The following is a 20,058-nucleotide window of genomic DNA, read 5'->3' as shown; positions in this document are numbered from 1 at the left end:
GAGTTTCTACGAGAGAAGAGGATACTTTGGAACAAGGAGAACACAGAGCACAGAGAATTGTCAGACGGTCGAGAATTACAGAGATCAAGGAATTCGAAGAGTGGAAGATTTTCATGAGCGGAAGCAATTAAAGATCCAAGTCATCCAATTACTTGTAATGTGTATTTTTTATCTTGAGTCTATTTTGAAAAATATGAGTGGCTAAACCCCCCAATGCTATGGGGTGTCCCTGATTTAGATCTGTAATGACTTTAAGTTTATGATTGCATTGATAATATTGTTTTTACGGTAATCTTTTGATGTGTTTAATGCTTTCTCTTTCGGACAATCGAGATTGTTGTATGGTTATCAATTAGGCTGGACCGTCATTGGTAAGGTTTTCATAAGATTACTCTGCAATAGATATCACCTAGGACTAGGAATACTTGTATGAATCAGAGCATTCTTGATATAATAACGCTTAATTTCATCGATAATTTCCTATGGACATAGAAATTAGGGTTAAATGATTAAAGGTTTTCTCACCAAGGACTTGGGAGAAAATACCCTTGAGAATTGGTAGTAATTGATATTTGTTGATGAAATAGTGACTCAGAGTTGTTACAGGGACAAATTATACATCTTCCATGGAATTGTTCCTCTTCACTTACAAACCCTTATTTTACAGTATAAACTTTTTTGCCTTTATTTTTATAAATATGAATCTAAAACCCCCCAACAATAGTTTTTGTTTAATTGAACGATGATTTGAACTCGATATTAACTTGCAGTCCTTGAGATCGACATTCGGGGAATTTCCCCTTATTACTACAAAAGGCAAAATAATACACTTGCTATTTTTCCGATCAATAATATTACATAATGTTCAACTATAATAAAACCTAAGGTTGGAAACATTTTGAGCCCTCGGCATCTCCACTCCTTCTAAGTTCTCGAGCTTGTAAGCTCCATTGTTCAATCTTTGGTTGATTTAGTAAGGTCCCTCCCAGTTTAGAGAAAGTTTTCCCTTCTTCCGTGTGTCTGTAATTCTCTTGAGAACCAAATCCCCTTCTTGAAAACTTCTTGGTTGAACTCTGATGTTGAATTGTCTAGCCATCCTCTGTTTTGCAGCACATTCTTACACATAAGCCATCCCCCTAATTTCCTCTATGAAGTCAGCCGATTTTCTAAGCCCCTCATTATTGAGATCCTCGTTGAAGTTTAACCGCCTTCAGGTCAAAGAATTAAGCTCCACTGGTATCATCGCATCCGTTCCATAAGCCATTATAAAAGGTGTTTCCTTAGTGGTTGAATGAGGAGCGGTGTGATAACAACATAGGATTTCATGCAAGTACTCGGCCCAAAGCCTTTTGGCTTCATCCAACTTCTTTTTCATTCTTGATAAAATGATCTTATTTGTTGATTCTACATAACCGTTGGCTTGGGGATGTTCAACCAATACAAACATGTTATGAATACCAAGTTGTCTGCAAAATTCTATAACAGTAGAGCTTTCAAATTGTGCACCATTATCGGATACAATGATTCCGGGTAAGCCCAACCGGCATATAATATTTCTGCAGTAAAAATGTCATACTCTTTCTGCTATGATTCGAGATACGGCCTCTGCTTTCACCCCATTGGTGAAATAGTTTACTGCTATAATGAGGAATGTTAATTGCTCGACCGCTATAAGAAAAGGCTCGAAGATGTCTGCCCCCCATTGATAGAAAGGCCAGGGTGATATCACTTAATGTAACAATTCCATTAGAGAATGTATGAAATGAGCATATACTTGACATTTTCACAACGATTCACAAATCATGTGCAATCTTATAGCATACTCGGCTAGTAGTATCCGACTCAGAGTATCTTCCTAGACAAATCTCTTCCTCCAATATGGATTCCGCATACCCCTTCATGTACTTCCTTCATTATAAGTTTGACCTCTTCTTCAGTGACACATCTCAGCATCGAAGAGGATCTACCCATCTTGTACAATTAATCGGCTACCATGAGATATCGAGAAGATACTCTCTTGATACGTCGTGCTTCAATCTCTTCCTATGGTAACTTATCTTGTGTTAAGTATTGAGTTGTAGGTGTCATCCAGCTCTTAGCATTTTCAAATATTATCACCTCATCAGCCTCCATGCTTGGTACTTCTAAAGTCTCTTGAATTACCGTTTTGTTCTGCCCCGGACCCTTGGTGCTGGCTAATCGGGATAACAGATTGGCCCTAATGTTTTCCTCTCGTGGAATATGCATCACCTCAAACTTTGTAAAACCTTTAGCTAACTGCATGACTCATTGCAATAATGCATCTTTCGTCTGAAAGTCTCCCTTGATTTGACTAGCTATCAATTGAGAGCCGGTTTTGTCCATTAAATGAGATACTTCAACTTCCTTGGCTAGCTTTAAACTAGCCACTACTGCTTCATATTCTGCTTAGTTGTTGTTGTCTTAAAAGCTGAAACAAAGAGATTGTTCTAGTACCAACTCTCCTGGTCCTTCTAATATTATCCTAGCTCTGCTGCCTTTGAGGTTAGATGATCCATCCACTAATAAGACCCATTGCTCTGATACTTCCTCTGGAATGGGTGCACTTAACTCCATTGGGAAATCTGCCAATATTTGTAACTTGATGCTTGTTCTAGGTAAGTATGTGATATCGTATTCGGATAACTCCACTGCCCATGCCACCATTCTACCTTCTAGATCTGGTTTTTCAGGATTCTTTTTATTGGATAATTTGTCGTGACTATTACCAGATATCCCTGGAAATGTTGTATGAGTTTCCTGGTAGTTACTACCACCGCCAGAGCCAACTGTTCAATCTTCTGATAACGAATCTAAGCTCCTTTGAGAACCTTGATAACAAAGCAGATCATCATTTCTTCTCTATTGTCATCTTGTACCAACATCGAGCTAATTGCTTTCTTAGATACTGCCAAATATAAGATGAGAGTCAAATTCTCCTTGGGTCTTACCAAAATCGATGGGGAAGACCAGAATTGCTTCAATTCCACAAATGTCTCTTTGCATTCTTCAGTCCACGTGAATTCAGGTGAATTTTTAATAGTTGCAAAGAAATGTATTGATTTATCACCTGCACAAGATAAAACTCAGGATAAGGCAGCTAGCCTCCCTATTAGTTGTTGGATTTCTTTTACCGATGTTGGACTTCTCATGTCAATGATGGCCTGACACTTGTCCAGGTTGGCTTTTATTCCCCAGTGTGTCAGTATGAAGCCGAGGAACTTGTCATCTTGTACCCCAAAAGTACATTTATCAGGGTTAAGTTTCATATCAAAATTTCTTAAATATTGAAAAGTACCCCTTAGATTATTCACGTGCCTTTCTTCCTCCTATGTCTTGACTAGCATGTAATCTACGTATACTTCAAGGTTTCTTCCTATCTGCGATGAAAAAACCATATCCATTAACCTCTGGTACGTAGCCCTAGCATTTTTTATCCCAAATGGCATGACTTCGTAGTAATAATTTCTCTTGTCTGTCATGAAATCCGTTTTGGGGGTGTCGTCCGGATTCATCCTTATTTTATTGTAACCCGAGTAGGCGTCCATGAAGTTGAGAAAACGGAAACCTGGCATAGTATTGATCAATTTATCAATCTATGGTAATAGACAGGGGTCCTTCGGGGAAGCCTTATTGAGATCGATGAAATCTACACACATATGTCATTTTCCTGTCATCTTCTTTACCATGACCACATTGGAAAACCATGTAGGATACTTGATCTCTTGTATAAACCTGGCTTTCAACAGCTTTCCGACCTCTTCGGTAATCGCCTTCCTTTTTTCTTCTCCATTCTTTCTCTTTTTTTGAGTGACGACCTTTGATGATAGGTCGAGTGAGATTTGATGGCATACTACCTTTGGATCAATCTCGGGCATGTTGGACGGCTTCCATGCAAAGAGATCGACGTTGTCTCTTAACATCTTGATGATCTCTTCTTCCTCCTCTTTGGATAGCCCTGAGCCTATTTGTTGACCTGAAAACTTTCAACACCTATCTATACTTTTTTCACTTCTCTAATTGGAGTCAAACTATCATCCGTTGGATCACCTCGAGGGTCAAGGTCCACCAAATTTACCTTCAGGGTGTTCTCCGCGGTCGGATGCTCCTGCAGAGTCTTCTTTTTCAACTTCAAATTGTCCTTGTAACACTTCTTGGCTAATCCATGATAGCCTTTAATTATTCCTACTTGTCATCCTTCTAGGGGTATTTCATGGTCAAATAAATGGTGGACAACACCACCTCCAGAGCATTGAAAGTTGGTCTCCCAATGATGATGTTGTATGGGGTATTTCACTATCAAATATCTTACCTTGGTTCTTTTTGCATTTCTCCCACTTCCAAAGATAGTCAAGATAGGCACATGATCTAGCACTTGAACTTGCTCCCCAGAGAATCCGACTAGTGTGCCCTTGAAAGATAGCAACTCGGATGTGTCCGTGTTCATTACCTTGAAAGCCTCCTAGTATAATATGTCAGCTGAGCTTCCTAGGTCGATCAGCTCCCTTTTGACACTCTAGTCATTAATTTGTACCTTTATGATTGTGGGATCATTTTCTTATGCCAACACTCCTTCATATTCTTGTCTTGAGAACCCAATGATAATTGGTTTCTCTTCTCTTACAGATGACGAGTCCTGTGATATGTGCATCACTAATAGGGCATATCTTTTTCGAGACCGACTTGTCTCGCCTCCACCTGCAAAGCCTCTCGAGATGGTATTTAGTGTGTGTTGTGCCACCCTAGTTTCATGTACTCCCTCAATGTTCTTTCCCTTTTTGGTGGAAGCATTCTTTGAATCAGTTCTTTCCCTTTTTGGTGGAAGCATTCTTTGAATCAGATTCTCTTCTGGATGGACTTCTTTTTCTCGCCGATCCTTCTAGATCCTTCACATATGCTAGTAGCCGACCTATTTGAATTAGATTCTTTATTTCTCTCTTTAAGTGATAACAATCTTCTGTATGATGACCTTTTATTCGAAGGTAAGCACATCATGCCCATGTATCGTTCCCTAGTACAACATTGACTCTCCTAGGTCGATACGGCTCGGGTAACAATTTGAGATGATACACTTCCTTCAAAATGTCGGCATACTTTGTATTGAGAGGAGTGTAGTTCTATGATAAGTTGTCATAGGGTCTTAGAAAAGGTCTCATCGTTGACCTGTCTCTTGAGACGTGCTTGTGCTATTCTCTTCTGGACCCGGATGCTTCGTGTTTGGGTTTCATTTTTTCTTTAGCGTCCTGGGACCTTTTTTCCATGTTGCTTCCCTCCCATTCAACATAACATTCCGCTCTGCTCATGGCCTCCTCCATGTTGGTGGCTGGCTTCTGCGCCAATGTCTCGTTGAAGTGACCGACCTTCAGACCTTTTTGAAAAGCTCCAACGAACATCTCCTGATTCTGGTGGGAGACTTTGATGGTTTCTTCATTGAACCTCGCCATGTATTCCTGGAGATACTCGGAGGGCCACTGTCGGAAATTGAAGAGATTGGTGGTAGTCACCTTTCTGTGCTTGCTAACAAAGAATTGTTGTACCATTCTTTTAGTTAGGTCTTGGTAGTTGATACAGTCTCGGTAGACTCATATACCAGCGTAGTGCCACATCTTTGAAGGTCCTTGCGATGAGTTTTCACTTCAAGGAGTCTGAGGCCCCGACTATTGACATCAGATTGTTGAGTGATATTATGTGTTCCTGAGAATCACTTTTGCCATTAAAAGATGGAAAGGTGATGGTTTGAAATTCTATGGGACTTGATCATCCCAAATCATCTCTGACAGAGGTTAAGGCTCAGTAGTTCTTCCTCATCCTCTCCTTCCTTCCTACTTCGTGATTGATGCAGAGTATAGACACTTTCTTGTAGAGTTTCGTTTTGCTGGCGCAGGTTCTCCACAAGTGCTAGAAGATGAGCCATGTTTGGAGGATGGTAATCATCGCTCAAAGATGATCTAGACATAGCATTGATGGAGATACGGTGTATGTTTTTTGTATGAGGCCTTGAAAAGTTTTACCGAGGTCCCATGGTGGACGCCAAATTTTCTTGCAAAATATTATTTGAAGAAATCTTCCTGAAACCTAGCCTGGAGAGATTACAATCGTCCTATTTAGTTAGGAAGTATTAGTACTTGTAATTTCCTTTATGGAGGAAATTCCCTTTTATACTGATCGACTCCTTAACGGTCCTTTAAAACATGCCTCTTTACATCCCTCTTTAAGGTGACTCCAAATAACGTATGTCGCCCTCTATAATTATCAGATAATGTATTTTATATCATTGCATGTAACTCTCATCCAATCATGAGGTCATTTCGTAATTGTCTATTGATTATGTCCTTATGGTATGTCGTCCTCGATGTATTCCAACTTCTGTAAGGGTATGGTTGTTCGGCCTATTTGTGTTCACCTACTCGATTTTTCAAAAACTCGACCTTAAAGAATTCTGATATCCCAACGCCACCACCACATCACACCCATTTAAAAATCTAGATGTTAGTGTCGAAACTCTTGCATGTCATTCTCAAATGACCACTCTACAAGTCTACAAGTCAATCGAGACTCTTGCATGTCATCCTCTAATGACCACTCTACAAGTCAATCGAGACTCTTGCATGTCATCCTCTAATGATCACTCTACAAGTCTGCCATCTTACACGTCGTTGCAATACAAGAGGCACATAGGAGTTAGATATACGCAAGAGTTCTTTTATTTTGTATGTTAACATTTTGAGATTTTATATTGTAGTTCATTGTATTTTATGAGCACTAATGTGTAATTTACCAACATCTTTATATATTTAATCTTATTATTGAATGACAAATATGTATTATATTATTCTGAAATTGATTTATAAATAACTTATAATTTAAAATTTATTAAAAAAAGTCAAATTTGATAAATACAATCATGTAATTAATTCCAAGATTAAAATCCAAAACTTTTTTTCTCGTTGTAAGAAAACACATAATATACACAAAGTTAATCTGGAGATTAAAATCCAGAATTTTTTTTTGCAAAAATTGAAATGTCACTCTAATGATAAAACATTGACACTTAAAATAGGTAGTATTTAACAAAAGCAAGCGTATAGAATGTAACCTAGAGAAGTGTTCAGGGCATATCAAAGACAAATCTGTATTACAACAATATCATCCTCTCATATCAACAGTCAAATATTTGTCAATAATTTAAGACCACAACTAGGCATCATCAATGCCATTCTCTAACAAATAATACTTTGTGATTTGCAATGTCAAACATATAATAATAAAGCACAAAAATGGTTCGGATGAGCATGAACTAATAAGGTCGGCCATACTGTTTAGTCATATTATTTACAGCTTCTCCAGGTGGGGGTCTTGGTCTTGCATACTCTGCAAATATAACCCAGCCATCCAAAAACTGTATTGACAGAGAAAACGTACCAGTCAGCATTATTCCAATAGAAAGTTTGGTAAGAAAAGCAAAGAACAATCATGGCATCAACTTATGTTTGCTGTCACGGCAGGATTGACAAAATCATGGTGAGCCACCATGATTCTACCAAACTCACTGCAATCCATACATGCACTCCATAGAAAGGTTTTCTATACATGAACAAGGTTATGAAAAATTCATTAAAGCAATTACCGCTTCAACAAAACTCGCAGTGATAGTTGTTGTGTGAAACAATACATATTTATCTGAGCTTAGCAATAGATATGAGTTTACAAGTACATGATGATTAAGTAAATACTTTAAAAATATTGATGAGTTAAATCATTAAATTCCAAGTCAAGAAGAAAGGGTAGAAATTGAGAAATTTTTATTTCAAACAGAAACTCAAGTGAAGGTCCATGCAAAGTTGTGCTTCAAGAACAGTAAATGCATTGTCGGAAATGTCTTCTAATATGATGTGTATATGTTGTGGTGTTGGTATATTAGGTTGTATCCTATGTGATAATATTAAATTCATATTTTGCTTTAAAATAGAAATGCAGAGACAAATCTACAACAAAAATGTTCTGAAAGAAATACATTTCTCGCTCTTTCCGTAGAGGTGCAAGCATAATGGTTGAATAAATCTTACCTTGCCATCCATGCCTTCAATGCCTTTAGCAGCATCTTCTAAAGTGGCATATTGCACAAAACCAAACCCCTTGGAGTAACCTGAGACTCGATCAGTTACCACCCTTGCTGCAATTGGCAGACAGAAAATCATTATGGTTTCAGAGAAGATTTTCAAGACATCATTACATCGTAAAACAATAAACCATTGAACAGATAAAATGTTAAAATGAAATTCGCGATGAAGAACAAACCATGAACCACTTCGCCAAACTTTTGAAACTCTTCTCGCAGTCTCTCCGTTGTAGTACGTTTGCTAAGCCCTGAAAGTTTAAGACACAAAAAATCCAAAGTCAACTGAATATTGCAAGTCACAAACTGCATTGAAAAAAGGCAATGCAATATACAGTTTTATTTATTTTTGGCAGGGAGAGGACAATTGTTGCATGAATGGCAATTTTAGAAAGGAAACATCACTTTCAGACCAAACGATTTTAGTGCTTTACTGTTAAATCTCTTTGGTGTCACCACATCAATTAGTTTAGAATGTGGGTTAAAATCAAAATAGCTAGTGAGTCAACACTAAAACAACAACAAATCGTTAATCTCAAGATCTTTCTTAATAACTTCTTTTATAGTCCTTCTTGGCCTCCCTCTTCCTCTATGTTTGACTAGTGAGTCAACACTGCAATCAAAAAATGCACAACCCACTCTAATCTTTTGAGTGATTCAGATTGCCACTAAGAAATATGTTCATGTTAAATTGTAGGCCTCTTTTGTGTGTAATGATGGTACCAAAGTAAAGCACGAGATCTTAAGTAGGATCTATCAGCCGGTGAAAGATCATAAAATTCAGATCGTTAGCACGGCACATAAGATCCTACCGAAGGGCAAAATGATGATTTCATATATAATTTATACACAAACAAACACAAAAACTTTATAATTATAATTCAAGCCCATAAAAAAGGTCCAACATGTTTTTTTTTTGCGATCATGCCTCAAAAAGTTCGATATTGACCACACCGGCAAAGAAAACGACGGTTCTTTGATCGTAGCACTCTCAAGCACCCTTGGTAAGATCTTCCAATCCAACACTCAATCTAGACTACACCGGATGGTACTCATAATTTCTAAGTAGACACTTGGCACTTGAGCAAGGGTTGTGAAATGTTCTTTTGAAGGGGCTTTCTGAAGGTTATAATATATATGTCTAATCTTTACTTTATAGGCCTTTTGTTTAGATAGAGTTAAGAACTTAAAAGGATTAAAGTCCCACTCTATTGCAATACAAATAGAAGAGTTTCCAGTTCTAACTCTTGTAGTGTATGTTCTACTTAATCATTTCAAGACATCCTTATTCACAAACCAAGAGTCCTTCAACCGTGAATTCGTTTATTTGGAGACAGCAATAATTGACAGTATAAAATTACTATTTGCAGGTGTGTACATCTCGCAATGTTAATCTGTATCACTCTCATAATGAAAGAAGAAATCCAACCTATTTTACAGAGTTTGTTTATTTCTTTGAAAATTCAGATTCATACACATAATAATACAATCCAATTGAAATATGAACACATACATCAAATTAAACCCTCAACCTACTCAAAACATGAAATACGAACAACAATATCAAAACCTACACATTCAATTCAATTCATAGTTCAGAATACTAGCTAGCCACCGACTAAAAACAACAATAACAATAAGTAATAATAAGCGATTATATAGTAAAGAGAAACAGTGAGAAGAGAATACGGGGAAAGACGAACCAGACACGAAGAGGTTGGTGTTGGGATCCGCCATCTGTCGAGCGGAAGTAGCTCCGGAAGGTGGCGTTGAAGCGAAAGGGAAAGTGGGAGAAGACGGGGTTGGGTTCGAGCAGAAAAAGCGGCGCAAACCGCGGGGCGCCGCCGCCGCTGCAGCTCTCATCGTCAGAGCCATGGGTTTAAGCTTTGAAATGTAAAACCCTTGGTAGGTTGAAGGAGAGAGAGAAGAAAGACGAATAACAGAAACCGCCTATTGCTGATTTTTATATTTATATTAACAACAAAAACACTGGTGGGTGGGTACTGATCCACCGGGTGATTTATTGTAAGGTCAAATAACCTAAATACTCCATTTTGTAGTCAGTGTTATTTTTTCTAATATACTAGTAAGTATTTTTAATTTGGCGCTGGTGTTTAGTTCAGTTTTACATGCATGACTTCTTTTTCCTTACTAATTACAGTCCAATAAGAATATCCAGTTGCAACTATTTTTCTATGTATATTTAAACTTAAGATGCATTACATGTATGTAAGATAGACAATTTGCCAGAACACAAGACATTATTGTAGCATAAAAAACTAAGAAATATTAGCACCGAAAAAGACTAAATTTCATCTAGTATTCTTGTTACAAACCAAACTTGACTCATAGCCCATTCTCCACAGTGGCCTTCTCTTGTTTTCACAAGATGCAAATTGAAATTGAACCATAAGCTTGTGATGTGGAAATATAAATAAAGAGACTATATGAGATGGAAAAATATCTTAAAGAAAATTTAAAATGTTTTTCAGATTTCGAAGATGAACCTCTGAACGCACCATCTTTGCACGGTGCATTAAAGGAGTGTCACTCTAGAGTAAAATAAAATTGTATTTCGGAATGCATTTTTAGATATTTTCAACAAATATATTAATATTTGAACAGTCTAATGGATATTCCGGAGATATATCTTTGGAATAAGACAATAGGGTGGTATTGGATATGTATCTCTGAAACCTCCACTAATAAAAAAAAATTAGGTTCGTATTTGTCTATAACTACTATAAATATCGGCTCTTCTATCATGTCTCATACAAAAAAAAATGTCGCAAATGAACATCACCTGGTATATCACGAGGGCGAGAATTTAAGATCAATGGGTACACCCCTTTTGCATATCTGCATAAGAAGTGCAGAATCTCCTACCTTACGGAGATAATCGCAAAATTGTGAAGTTCGAGTACCGTTCACCGTCAATTAACAACGAATGCAAGATTGAGTTCAACAACCATGAGCTCAAGACGAATACAGATGTAGGGATATGTGGAATATATTTTCCTGTTTCGAAACAAAAGTTCTGATCGAGGTGGAAGCGACGATTTTAAGATCGGACGAAGATATTGTGAAAATGTTGAAGCGTTCACCTAGATATTGAAATGTAATGTTTGATTTTATGTTATTGATAGAAATTTTATACTATTGATAGAAATTTTATTTTGTCAAAATGCAACTTTCTGGTTTTCTACTTCTGTTTTAGTATACTGTGAAGATGCATTTATGAATAGGTTACAGAGATGCATTTTCGGATCTAAAAAAGTCACACTCTTAGAGCGTGACTTAGAAATGGCCTAGGGTGTGTGTGTTTGAAGTGCGTTCGGAGATGTATCTCTGGAATCTTGAGACATTTTTGTATTTTCACGTTGCGCTCAATTAATACAAAAATTTATTTTCTAAGGTGATGAGTTTGACTCACCTATCAGGTATTTTGTGACTTAGTGTATTCTTAAGTCTAAGGAGTAGGTGACCTAGATACATTATGGCACCACACTACAAGATTCGACAGAAAAGCTCTTCGACATGGGTAATTAGAGTTTGTAAAGACAGATTCAATAATGGGAGCAGTTTAGAGGCAGTTCAAAGACCAAAGACACGTGGAAACATATCAAAAAAGAAGATATCGCATAGTGGGATATGTGTCGAGTCCTAAAGAAGTAACTGTTATCGACCATTATTGATGTATATAGTATATAAGTCAATTTCATTTATGTAAAAAAGGTTCACAATTTTTTATTAGTATTCTCCATTGAACTCGAGTATCCAAGTCACATAGAGAAAAAAGTTTGAGAAAAATGTATGAATTTGCATCCCTCTTTTAATTTTTTAATCTAAGAATTTTATTTAATTACTTTAATTATGTTCCTTTTTTACTTTGAACAATCATTCATAGTTCTTATTAGGATTTCTATCCAATTTATCTACATCCAAACATCAAATATCCAAGCACAAATAGGTTTTCTATAACCTTTTTTTTTTGCATAATATGTCCTAATAGTTTTTCAATTTTAATCATGTAAATGAATTAAAACTTGTGTTTGATTTACCAAAAATAACGATAAATAAAATGGCACGCCCGATGGGACCCTTTTGTGCAAACAAAATTAAAAATTTGTAGAAAAGTTCTTTGTGCTTTTATTGTTTATTTTGTTTTTCATACGAGCAATGTTCTCAATGTCTGGGCGTATATACACTTGAGGAGTGGTAAAACTCTTGTTGAGATGACTCGTCCAATGTTGAAAAATCCTTCTCTTCCCCAGTATGACACTCCAAATTTAGAAGAGCAACTGTCTGGATCAACTATTGATGGTGTAGGAACTTCAACGTCTATTGGAGTAGCTGTTCTTGTTATAATTCAAATGTAAGTTTCGACGACATTACCATAAGTGGTCGTTCCACCACCATAACCAACCAGTTTTCCAACTACTCCCAGGGTTACACAAACTACTATAGGATACCCTAGGCCTTATTTTCTACCAAGTTTTACGTTGTCCCTGGTAGTAGGGAATATGCATATGGCATGCCAACCACAATGATGGTAGTTCTACAAACTAATGCAAGTAATGCAATGACTATTGCATCCCCTCTTAATCAATACTTAGCATCAGGATCTGCTATCATCATTCCTAGTCGAATGGCACAATCCCAAGGAGGATTAGGATATGTCCTTCAAGTTATGTCACCTTTAACTACTAGTTCTCTCTTGGCCATGACACAACATATGGATGACAACAACCATGATATGGTCAATACGCTTATCAAACAAAATGATATTGTTTTTAATCCTCTAATCCAAAACACAAATCAGACCTACCAACGATTGACGCATCAAATGGGTCGAATTCCTGATTTCTTTAGCGTTTCCCAAGCGCATATTCAACTAGTCCCTCAAATCCAAGCAGTTAGGGAAATTCATAACCCTTGGGTTGTAAAAATGGTGGTTTTCCCAACAATCAAGTGCAACAGAATGTTATGCCTCAACCGGTCGAACAACCCATACCCAGAGTAGTCAAAGGAGATTTAGGTCAAAATGGCCCAAAGGTAGTGTTGGTCAATATAAACCATGATGCATATCAAGTGGTTATAGGAGTCCAACAAAACAAAACAAAAATTTGTGTGTGTGTGTGGGGGGGGGGGGGGGGATAACATAGCAAATATGGTCGAACAAATCTTAGCCCAAATGGGTCTTAACATTGTTCTTCATAGAGTAAATTTCGTTGCAGCCTTATCTGAGTATGTATTGCATACTCAACTTCCAAGGGGTTGGAAAATCCCTAAATTCACTAAGTTTATAGAAGATACTAATGAATTTACTGTCGAGCATATTGCTCGATATCAATCAGAGGCGGGTGATTTGGCCAATAAGGAAAACTTAAAAATAAAATATTTCCCTAATTCCTTAACTAAAAGCGCTTTCACATGGTTCACTACCCTTCCTCCATACCCCATGTACAATTGGAATCAACTAGAAACAGTGTTCCATGAGAAATTATATATGGTTCAATCGAAAATTATCTTAAAAGAGTTAGCTAGTGTGAAGAGAAATTTCTCTGATTCGATAAATGATTACCTCAATAGATTTAGGTTAATGAAGGCGAGATCTTTTACTCAAGTTCCTGAGTGTAAGTTTGTCTAAATAGTTACAGGTGGTCAAAATTATTCCATCAGGAAGAAGTTAGATATCCAATACCTAAGGGACATGGCCCAATTAGTAAATAGGGTTCGATAAGTCGAACAATTAAAGACTTAAAAGGATAGAGTAAAGTGATACCCTAGGAAAGAGAAAGTTGTTTATTCTAAACAAAGGAAAATGGTCAAGAGATTGACATAGTTTTTTAATGTGTCTAAGAAAGCAAGGTTAATCAGGAAGAATTGAAGTCAGACCTCCATATGTTTGCAAGGTTATAAGACCTTCAAATGGAAAAAATCTTGTCGAACCAAGTAAAAATTAAAAATTTACTAGAAAAACCTATACATTTGACATAGGTAAGTGTGATGAGATCTTTGAACTTTTAGTTGTTGATGGTCAAATCATAGTGTCGACAAGCCTAAAAACATCACCATTGAAATAAAGAAAAAAAGAGGCTTTTGTAAATATCATAACTTTATTGGTCATAAAACATCGCAATGTGTTCTTTTCAGGGATTTGGTGCAAACTACTCTCAAGGATGATAAGCTAAAATTTAGTGACAAACAGAAACCACCAATGACAATCGACTCAGACCCTTTGTTGGTTCAAGAAGAAAATTTGGTTTAACTCGTAGAAATTATGATGGTTGGGCTACTGAGGGTCTCGATGTAGAGGTCAAAGGGGTAACAATGTCATATTATACTAAGAATATGAAAGTAGTATACCCAAAGGTTGAAGAGGAACTGGCTGATTTTTTAAATAGGTGCAAACTCAAAGGGTCTGAAGACATGTTATGCCCTTGTTGCAGTTTTGTTTTTGATAAGGCCTGAACAACCAAATAGGAATAATTTGAGCGATATGATGCCATAATTTTCTCTTGACAAGAGAGGAGACTGATGGTGAGAAAAACATAAGAAGGGGGGTTGAATTGTGTTAGACTTTTTTTTGCTTTTCAAACTCTAGTCATATTCTAAACATAGAGTATAGAGTCTGACAAAACACATATAATTAGACATCCATTTTGTTCAAGAAAGAGTTGTGGTCAGTAAATTATAAATCCAACATGTCCCAACTCAGGTACAAATATCAAACATTCTAACAAAACCATCTTATACCAATCTCTTTGTTGATTTTTCATAACGAACTCAAAATCACTTCATTTAAATCTCCATAAATTTGAGGGGTATTAGTGATTAGAGATTAGTTATAAATTAATGATTAAAAAGTTAGTTAAAAATAAGGAGTTAGTTATGGTTCTTAAATGTGAATAACTAACTACAAAGATAGTTACACCCTGATGTATATAAATGAGTGCATTGCATCACTAAAATGTAATGAAAAATAACAACTCAGTAGCAAGAAGATTTTGCTACAAACTTCATAAATGCTCTCTATCTTTCTCTCATGCATTCATCTTCATCAAACACGTGAAAAAAAAAGTAAAGTTAAATTAAAGAGTTATAAAAAATCATTTGATCATATACATCTTGGGCCCGTTTGTTTTGGCTTTTTTTAAAAATGATTTTTATAGTGTTATATATTTTAGTGTAAAAAAAATTTACAAAGAAACTTTTCATAAAAGCTTCAAATGAAAATTTGGTTTGAATAGTTATTCTTAAAATGTTATTTTAGGTATTTCATCATTTTATCGAAACTTTTTTTGGATATCAAATTTTCAAAAAATCACTTAATTTTGAAGCTATTTCAAATAGCTTTTCATAAAAATCATTTTTAAGATACAACTTTTTGAAAAAATTGTGATTTTGACTATGTTTTGATCTTTAATAATGTATATTTATGTTATAAAATAAACAATTCGGTCTTTTAATTTATAAAAAATAAATTTAAAAAAATTTATAATATTTTGAAAAACATTTTTGTAGAATCCATTTTCAAAAATACAAAGAAAAAATCCATTTTCTTAAAGCTAAAACAAACTGGCAAAAGACAAGAATCGCTTAGATACATATCCAACTTGCTATTAGATAGATCCAATTTGTTAAATATATAGTTTAAGATATCAAAACCATGATTAAACCAAGTAATATATATATATATATATATATATATATATATATATATATATATATATATATATATATATATATATATATATCAAATGGTTTGCACAAATTAAGTAGGTGGGTTAGTTTTATCAGAAGTTGCCAAACGAACTCAATGCCCACACCCAATTCATATTCAGTTATTCTTATCCTAAAGTTTCTTTATCATATAAAACAAATTCTACACGTCTGACTAATCATTATATCCATTTCCACGTATTTATTGAATTTTTTAATCTCCAATCTGATCTACATGATTTTTATTTATTTTTAACAAGAATCTATTTGATGTTGAGGACCTATATGACTCCTCCAAAAAATTTGAACTATTTTGCATGTAATAATTTATTCAAAATATAAGCCCCAATGTTCAACGGCTTTTTTTAACCTCGAAACCTCAGAAACGTAGTTATTTTGTAACTACCTTACAAATTCATAATTTTATAGAATTAGAAACTAATTTTATTTTGGATAGACTCATAGCTTTCTTTTTAAAATTATATTACAATTTTCAAGTGTTGTAAATTTTTAAGTACCTGAAATTTTGGTTGGATAATAATATTTAAAATCAAATTCATTTATTAATATTTAAATATCAACATACGAGTGTTCAATTGTCCATTATCTTTTATTAAACAAAATCTAAATGTTTCATTAACACTAAAATTCAATTTCATTATCATAGTTGTCTATAACTTAATATTAGTTGTCTATAACTTAATATTAATATGTCAACTGATTTACATGAACTACTCTATCAAGTTGTTGATATCCTTTTTTATTTTTTATTATTAATTTATAAATATCATTACTTTCAACAAACTTATTTTTATTAATACAAAAATTTATATAAATTTTGTTAAACTCTAGACTAACAAATTATATTAATTTAACTCAATTAATATATATTAATTAACCTATCTCATTCATCCGTTGATATCTTCTCTTCAATATTTACACATTTCATATAGGTATTTGAGATTTAAATACTTTTAATCTATATAATTAAAAATAAAATAAAAATCATAATTGACACTAAAGTTCTAAATTTCATTTTGATGAAAAAAGAGTAAGTGAGAAGATCATAATCGAGTTAACATGAATGAACAATTTTGTTGTTTTGATTGATGTATTGTAACTCGTACCAAATCAATCCCTTAAAAAGAGTAGGGAATTTCTGCTGAATGACAATTTAACTTATCTATTATGGGTATATTCAAAAACTATCTATTATGAGTAGGATATAAACCACAAAATAGGTACGAGTGTGTATTCAAGTAGTTATTTATTAAAATAAGTGATAATTGCGAGTATTAGCGAGCCTCTTTATTCTAATTTTGTCTTAGATCCGTATAATATATTTATATTTTTTTAATTTATATTATTATATATAAATATATATTTTTTTTAATTTAAAAAATCCATTAATATTAAATTATTAAATATTGAATATAAGTGTTTATTTATTTAATAATTTAATTTTAAAAAAAACTTTATTAATCTTTTTAAAAACTTAAAATAAAATGATATTTAATTTAAGAATTAATCTTTTTTTTAAATTAAAAATATGAGTAATGAGTAAAAGAAGTATGGATACTTCCTCTTGAATGATAAACTTCCATGATGATGATGATAATGATTAAATACACGGTAAGACGTTATAGATGAACTAAGTTTTGCTTGTTACAAGATTAAGAGTATTTCTCATTGCATTGATGAAACATATGACTTTTATATTTATATATTGCATGCATGAGTTACGAGTTAGTTATTTAAGTGAAACTAAAATAACTAACTTTCTAACTACCTTCCATCTTAACTAACTAACCATTCTCTATTTTTCTTCCATCTTAACTAACTAACTATTCTCTAATATTCTCCCTCAAACTCATGATGCCTTAAAACAAAATATCTTAAGTTTGTCGCAAACTTGAACAAATAGATTAGTTGGCAATGATCTTGTAAGGATATTCACAATATGAGTTTGAGCTGGAACATGTTGGATTTGAAGTTTGTTAGCTGCAACTATTTCTCTAACAAAATGGATATCCAACTCAATATATTTCGTCCTAACATGTAGTATCGGGTTATGTAATACCATGACAACAATGTGGTTATCAAATTGAGGAGTAAGAGGAAGATGAGGCATTGAGAGTTCTTGCAAAATTGGCTCAATCCAAAAGACTTTGAATGTTGTGTGAGTCAATTCACGATACTCTGCCTTGGTGCCAGAACGAGCAACCAATGAGTGCTTTTTGGAATTCCAAGCTACATGTTAGATCTAAGGAACACACACGAGTCTGAAGTTAAGTGTCTGTCATCATGATCACTTGCCTAATCTGAGTTGTTATATGCTCGTAGTGAGAGTTTGTGCAATGAATGTGTCAGGGCTAGCAGCATTTCATGTGAGTTGCGCCACTAAGGTATCTTAACATACATTTAACCACATTCCAATGCAATTTAAGTGGTTCAGCCATGTATTGGCATGCTTTATTAACACAAAATGCTATGTCAGATCGAGTTAAGGTTACATATTACATCACACTAATGGTGGATCTATAAAGGAATGGTTCAAGAAGCTTGTAATCGCCATGTTTACTTAGTTTACAAGTGATAAACATGGGAGTACTCACAACCAGGGCTTCTGTCATGTTGATCGTAGCAAGTAGATCATTGATATATTTCATTTGAGTAAGGAGAATGACCCCACTAGATGGATGGTTCACCTCAATTCCAAGAAAATATTCAGGTATGCCTAGCTTTTTCAAAGAAATTTTGTGTGGAACTTGTCAATGAGTTTATGAAGTAGAGTTGATGATCGTCCTGTGAGTAAGATATCGTCTACATACACTAATGCATACATGATGACATTGTGAAGATGGTAGATAAAGAGAGAATTCTCACATTGACATGAGATCAAACTAAATACCAAATTTCATTAGGGTTTGGTGGAGCTTTTCATACTATGCACGTGGCATTTGTTTCAAGTCATAGATAACTTTATTCAGTTGGCATACAGAGGTTGCGTCTGTCTCAAGGAATCCCGATGGTTGTTACACGTAAACCTCTTATTACAGATCACTATTCAGGAATGCGTTGTTGATGTCCACTTGTTGAACTTCCCACTTGCAGGTAATTGCTAATGTGAGTATAATCCTGATTGTGGTAGGTTTCACGACTGGAGAGAATGTTTCATGGAAATAAAATCCAAGTTACTGGTGAAAACCTTTAGCCACAAGTCGAGCTTTATACTTATTGACGCTTTCATCCATGTTCTCTTTGACTTTATAAACCCACTTACATCCTATTGGCTTCCTATTAGGTGGTAGAGTAGTTAGGACCCATAAGCGACTCATATTTTGATTTGATTGCTTGGAACCATTTAGGATGAGTGATTTGTTGTGGTTTGTTCAACATGAACTATGCAAGTCTTTTGTTTGGATTTCCCAGTCTTAGCTCTAGTAAGCATGGGGTGAACATTAACTAGAAGTGGGGCTTGAGAGATTTGAGTGTGAAAGGATGGTGAAATAGACTCAGACATGAATTGAAAATTATGTGATGTTGTGTGGCATGGTGTTGTCCAATAGGTGCAGCAAATACGGTTGGTGAATGAGGTATTATAGTTGTTGAGATACTAGAGAGAGGTTGACAGGTGTTTGGAACATTTGAAGAGCTACTCAGGAACTCGCGAGGTGATGGTTGAAACTGTCTAGAAGTAGTTTGTTGGTTATGTTCATCAGGTAATGCATTGTAATATAGAGGTAAGACAATTGTGTATGCAGTGTTATGAAGTGTTTGGATAGTTGGAGGCACATGACTATGTGATGCATGATCTAAGTGAGGAGTAGGGTTAGACTCAAGTAGGAACAATATCAAGTTTGAGGTTTTGGATGATAGACTTGGTTGAACTTTTGAAGTGCCATCAGCCTTGAGGTAACTTGTTTTGCAAGAAAACTCTGTTTCATTGAAAATTACATCTTTTGATATGAAGATCCTAACATCCAGGTTAAGGAATTTGTGCCCTTTGTGTGTTGGGGAAACACCTAAATATGTGCATTGATCACTTATGAACTAGAGCTTGTTCTTATTGTAAGGTATGAGTAAAGGATAACAGGCACATCTAAATGTTTTAATTGTTCCATACTCAAGTTGGTTATTGAAGAGAATTTGAAAAAGAGAGTTATAAGCAGGTAAAGCACTGGTAGGTAACCTGTTGA

General features: G+C 34.9%; 1 protein-coding gene across 1 annotated transcript; it reads right to left on the bottom strand.

Moving 5' to 3' along the window:
• Positions 1-7,134: 7,134 nt before the first annotated feature.
• Positions 7,135-10,502, bottom strand: LOC127105180 (organelle RRM domain-containing protein 2, mitochondrial). The gene is made up of 4 exons (XM_051042342.1): positions 9,838-10,502; positions 8,317-8,385; positions 8,085-8,191; positions 7,135-7,417 (listed from the first exon to the last, which is right to left on the bottom strand). The coding sequence occupies exons 1-4, from the start codon at positions 10,007-10,009 to the stop codon at positions 7,316-7,318; spliced, it is 450 nt and encodes a 149-aa protein (XP_050898299.1). The 5' UTR covers positions 10,010-10,502; the 3' UTR covers positions 7,135-7,315.
• Between the last annotated feature and the right edge of the window lie 9,556 nt (positions 10,503-20,058).

Source organism: Lathyrus oleraceus, chromosome 7, assembly GCF_024323335.1.
Source record: "Lathyrus oleraceus cultivar Zhongwan6 chromosome 7, CAAS_Psat_ZW6_1.0, whole genome shotgun sequence".
Classification (NCBI taxonomy): Eukaryota; Viridiplantae; Streptophyta; class Magnoliopsida; order Fabales; family Fabaceae; genus Lathyrus; species Lathyrus oleraceus.
Note: the sequence above shows the minus strand (reverse complement) of the source record. Positions and strands in the feature narration are given on the sequence as shown.

Excerpts from the sequence above, each read along its gene's own strand:
- LOC127105180 (XM_051042342.1), bottom strand. The coding sequence starts at position 10,009 with ATGGCTCTGACGATGAGAGCTGCAGCGGCGGCGGCGCCCCGCGGTTTG. Across the intron at positions 8,386-9,837 it reads CACCAACCTCTTCGTGTCTG|GGCTTAGCAAACGTACTACA; the intron begins GTTCGTCTTTCC and ends TTAAACTTTCAG. Across the intron at positions 7,418-8,084 it reads TTGAAGGCATGGATGGCAAG|TTTTTGGATGGCTGGGTTAT; the intron begins GTAAGATTTATT and ends CTGTCAATACAG.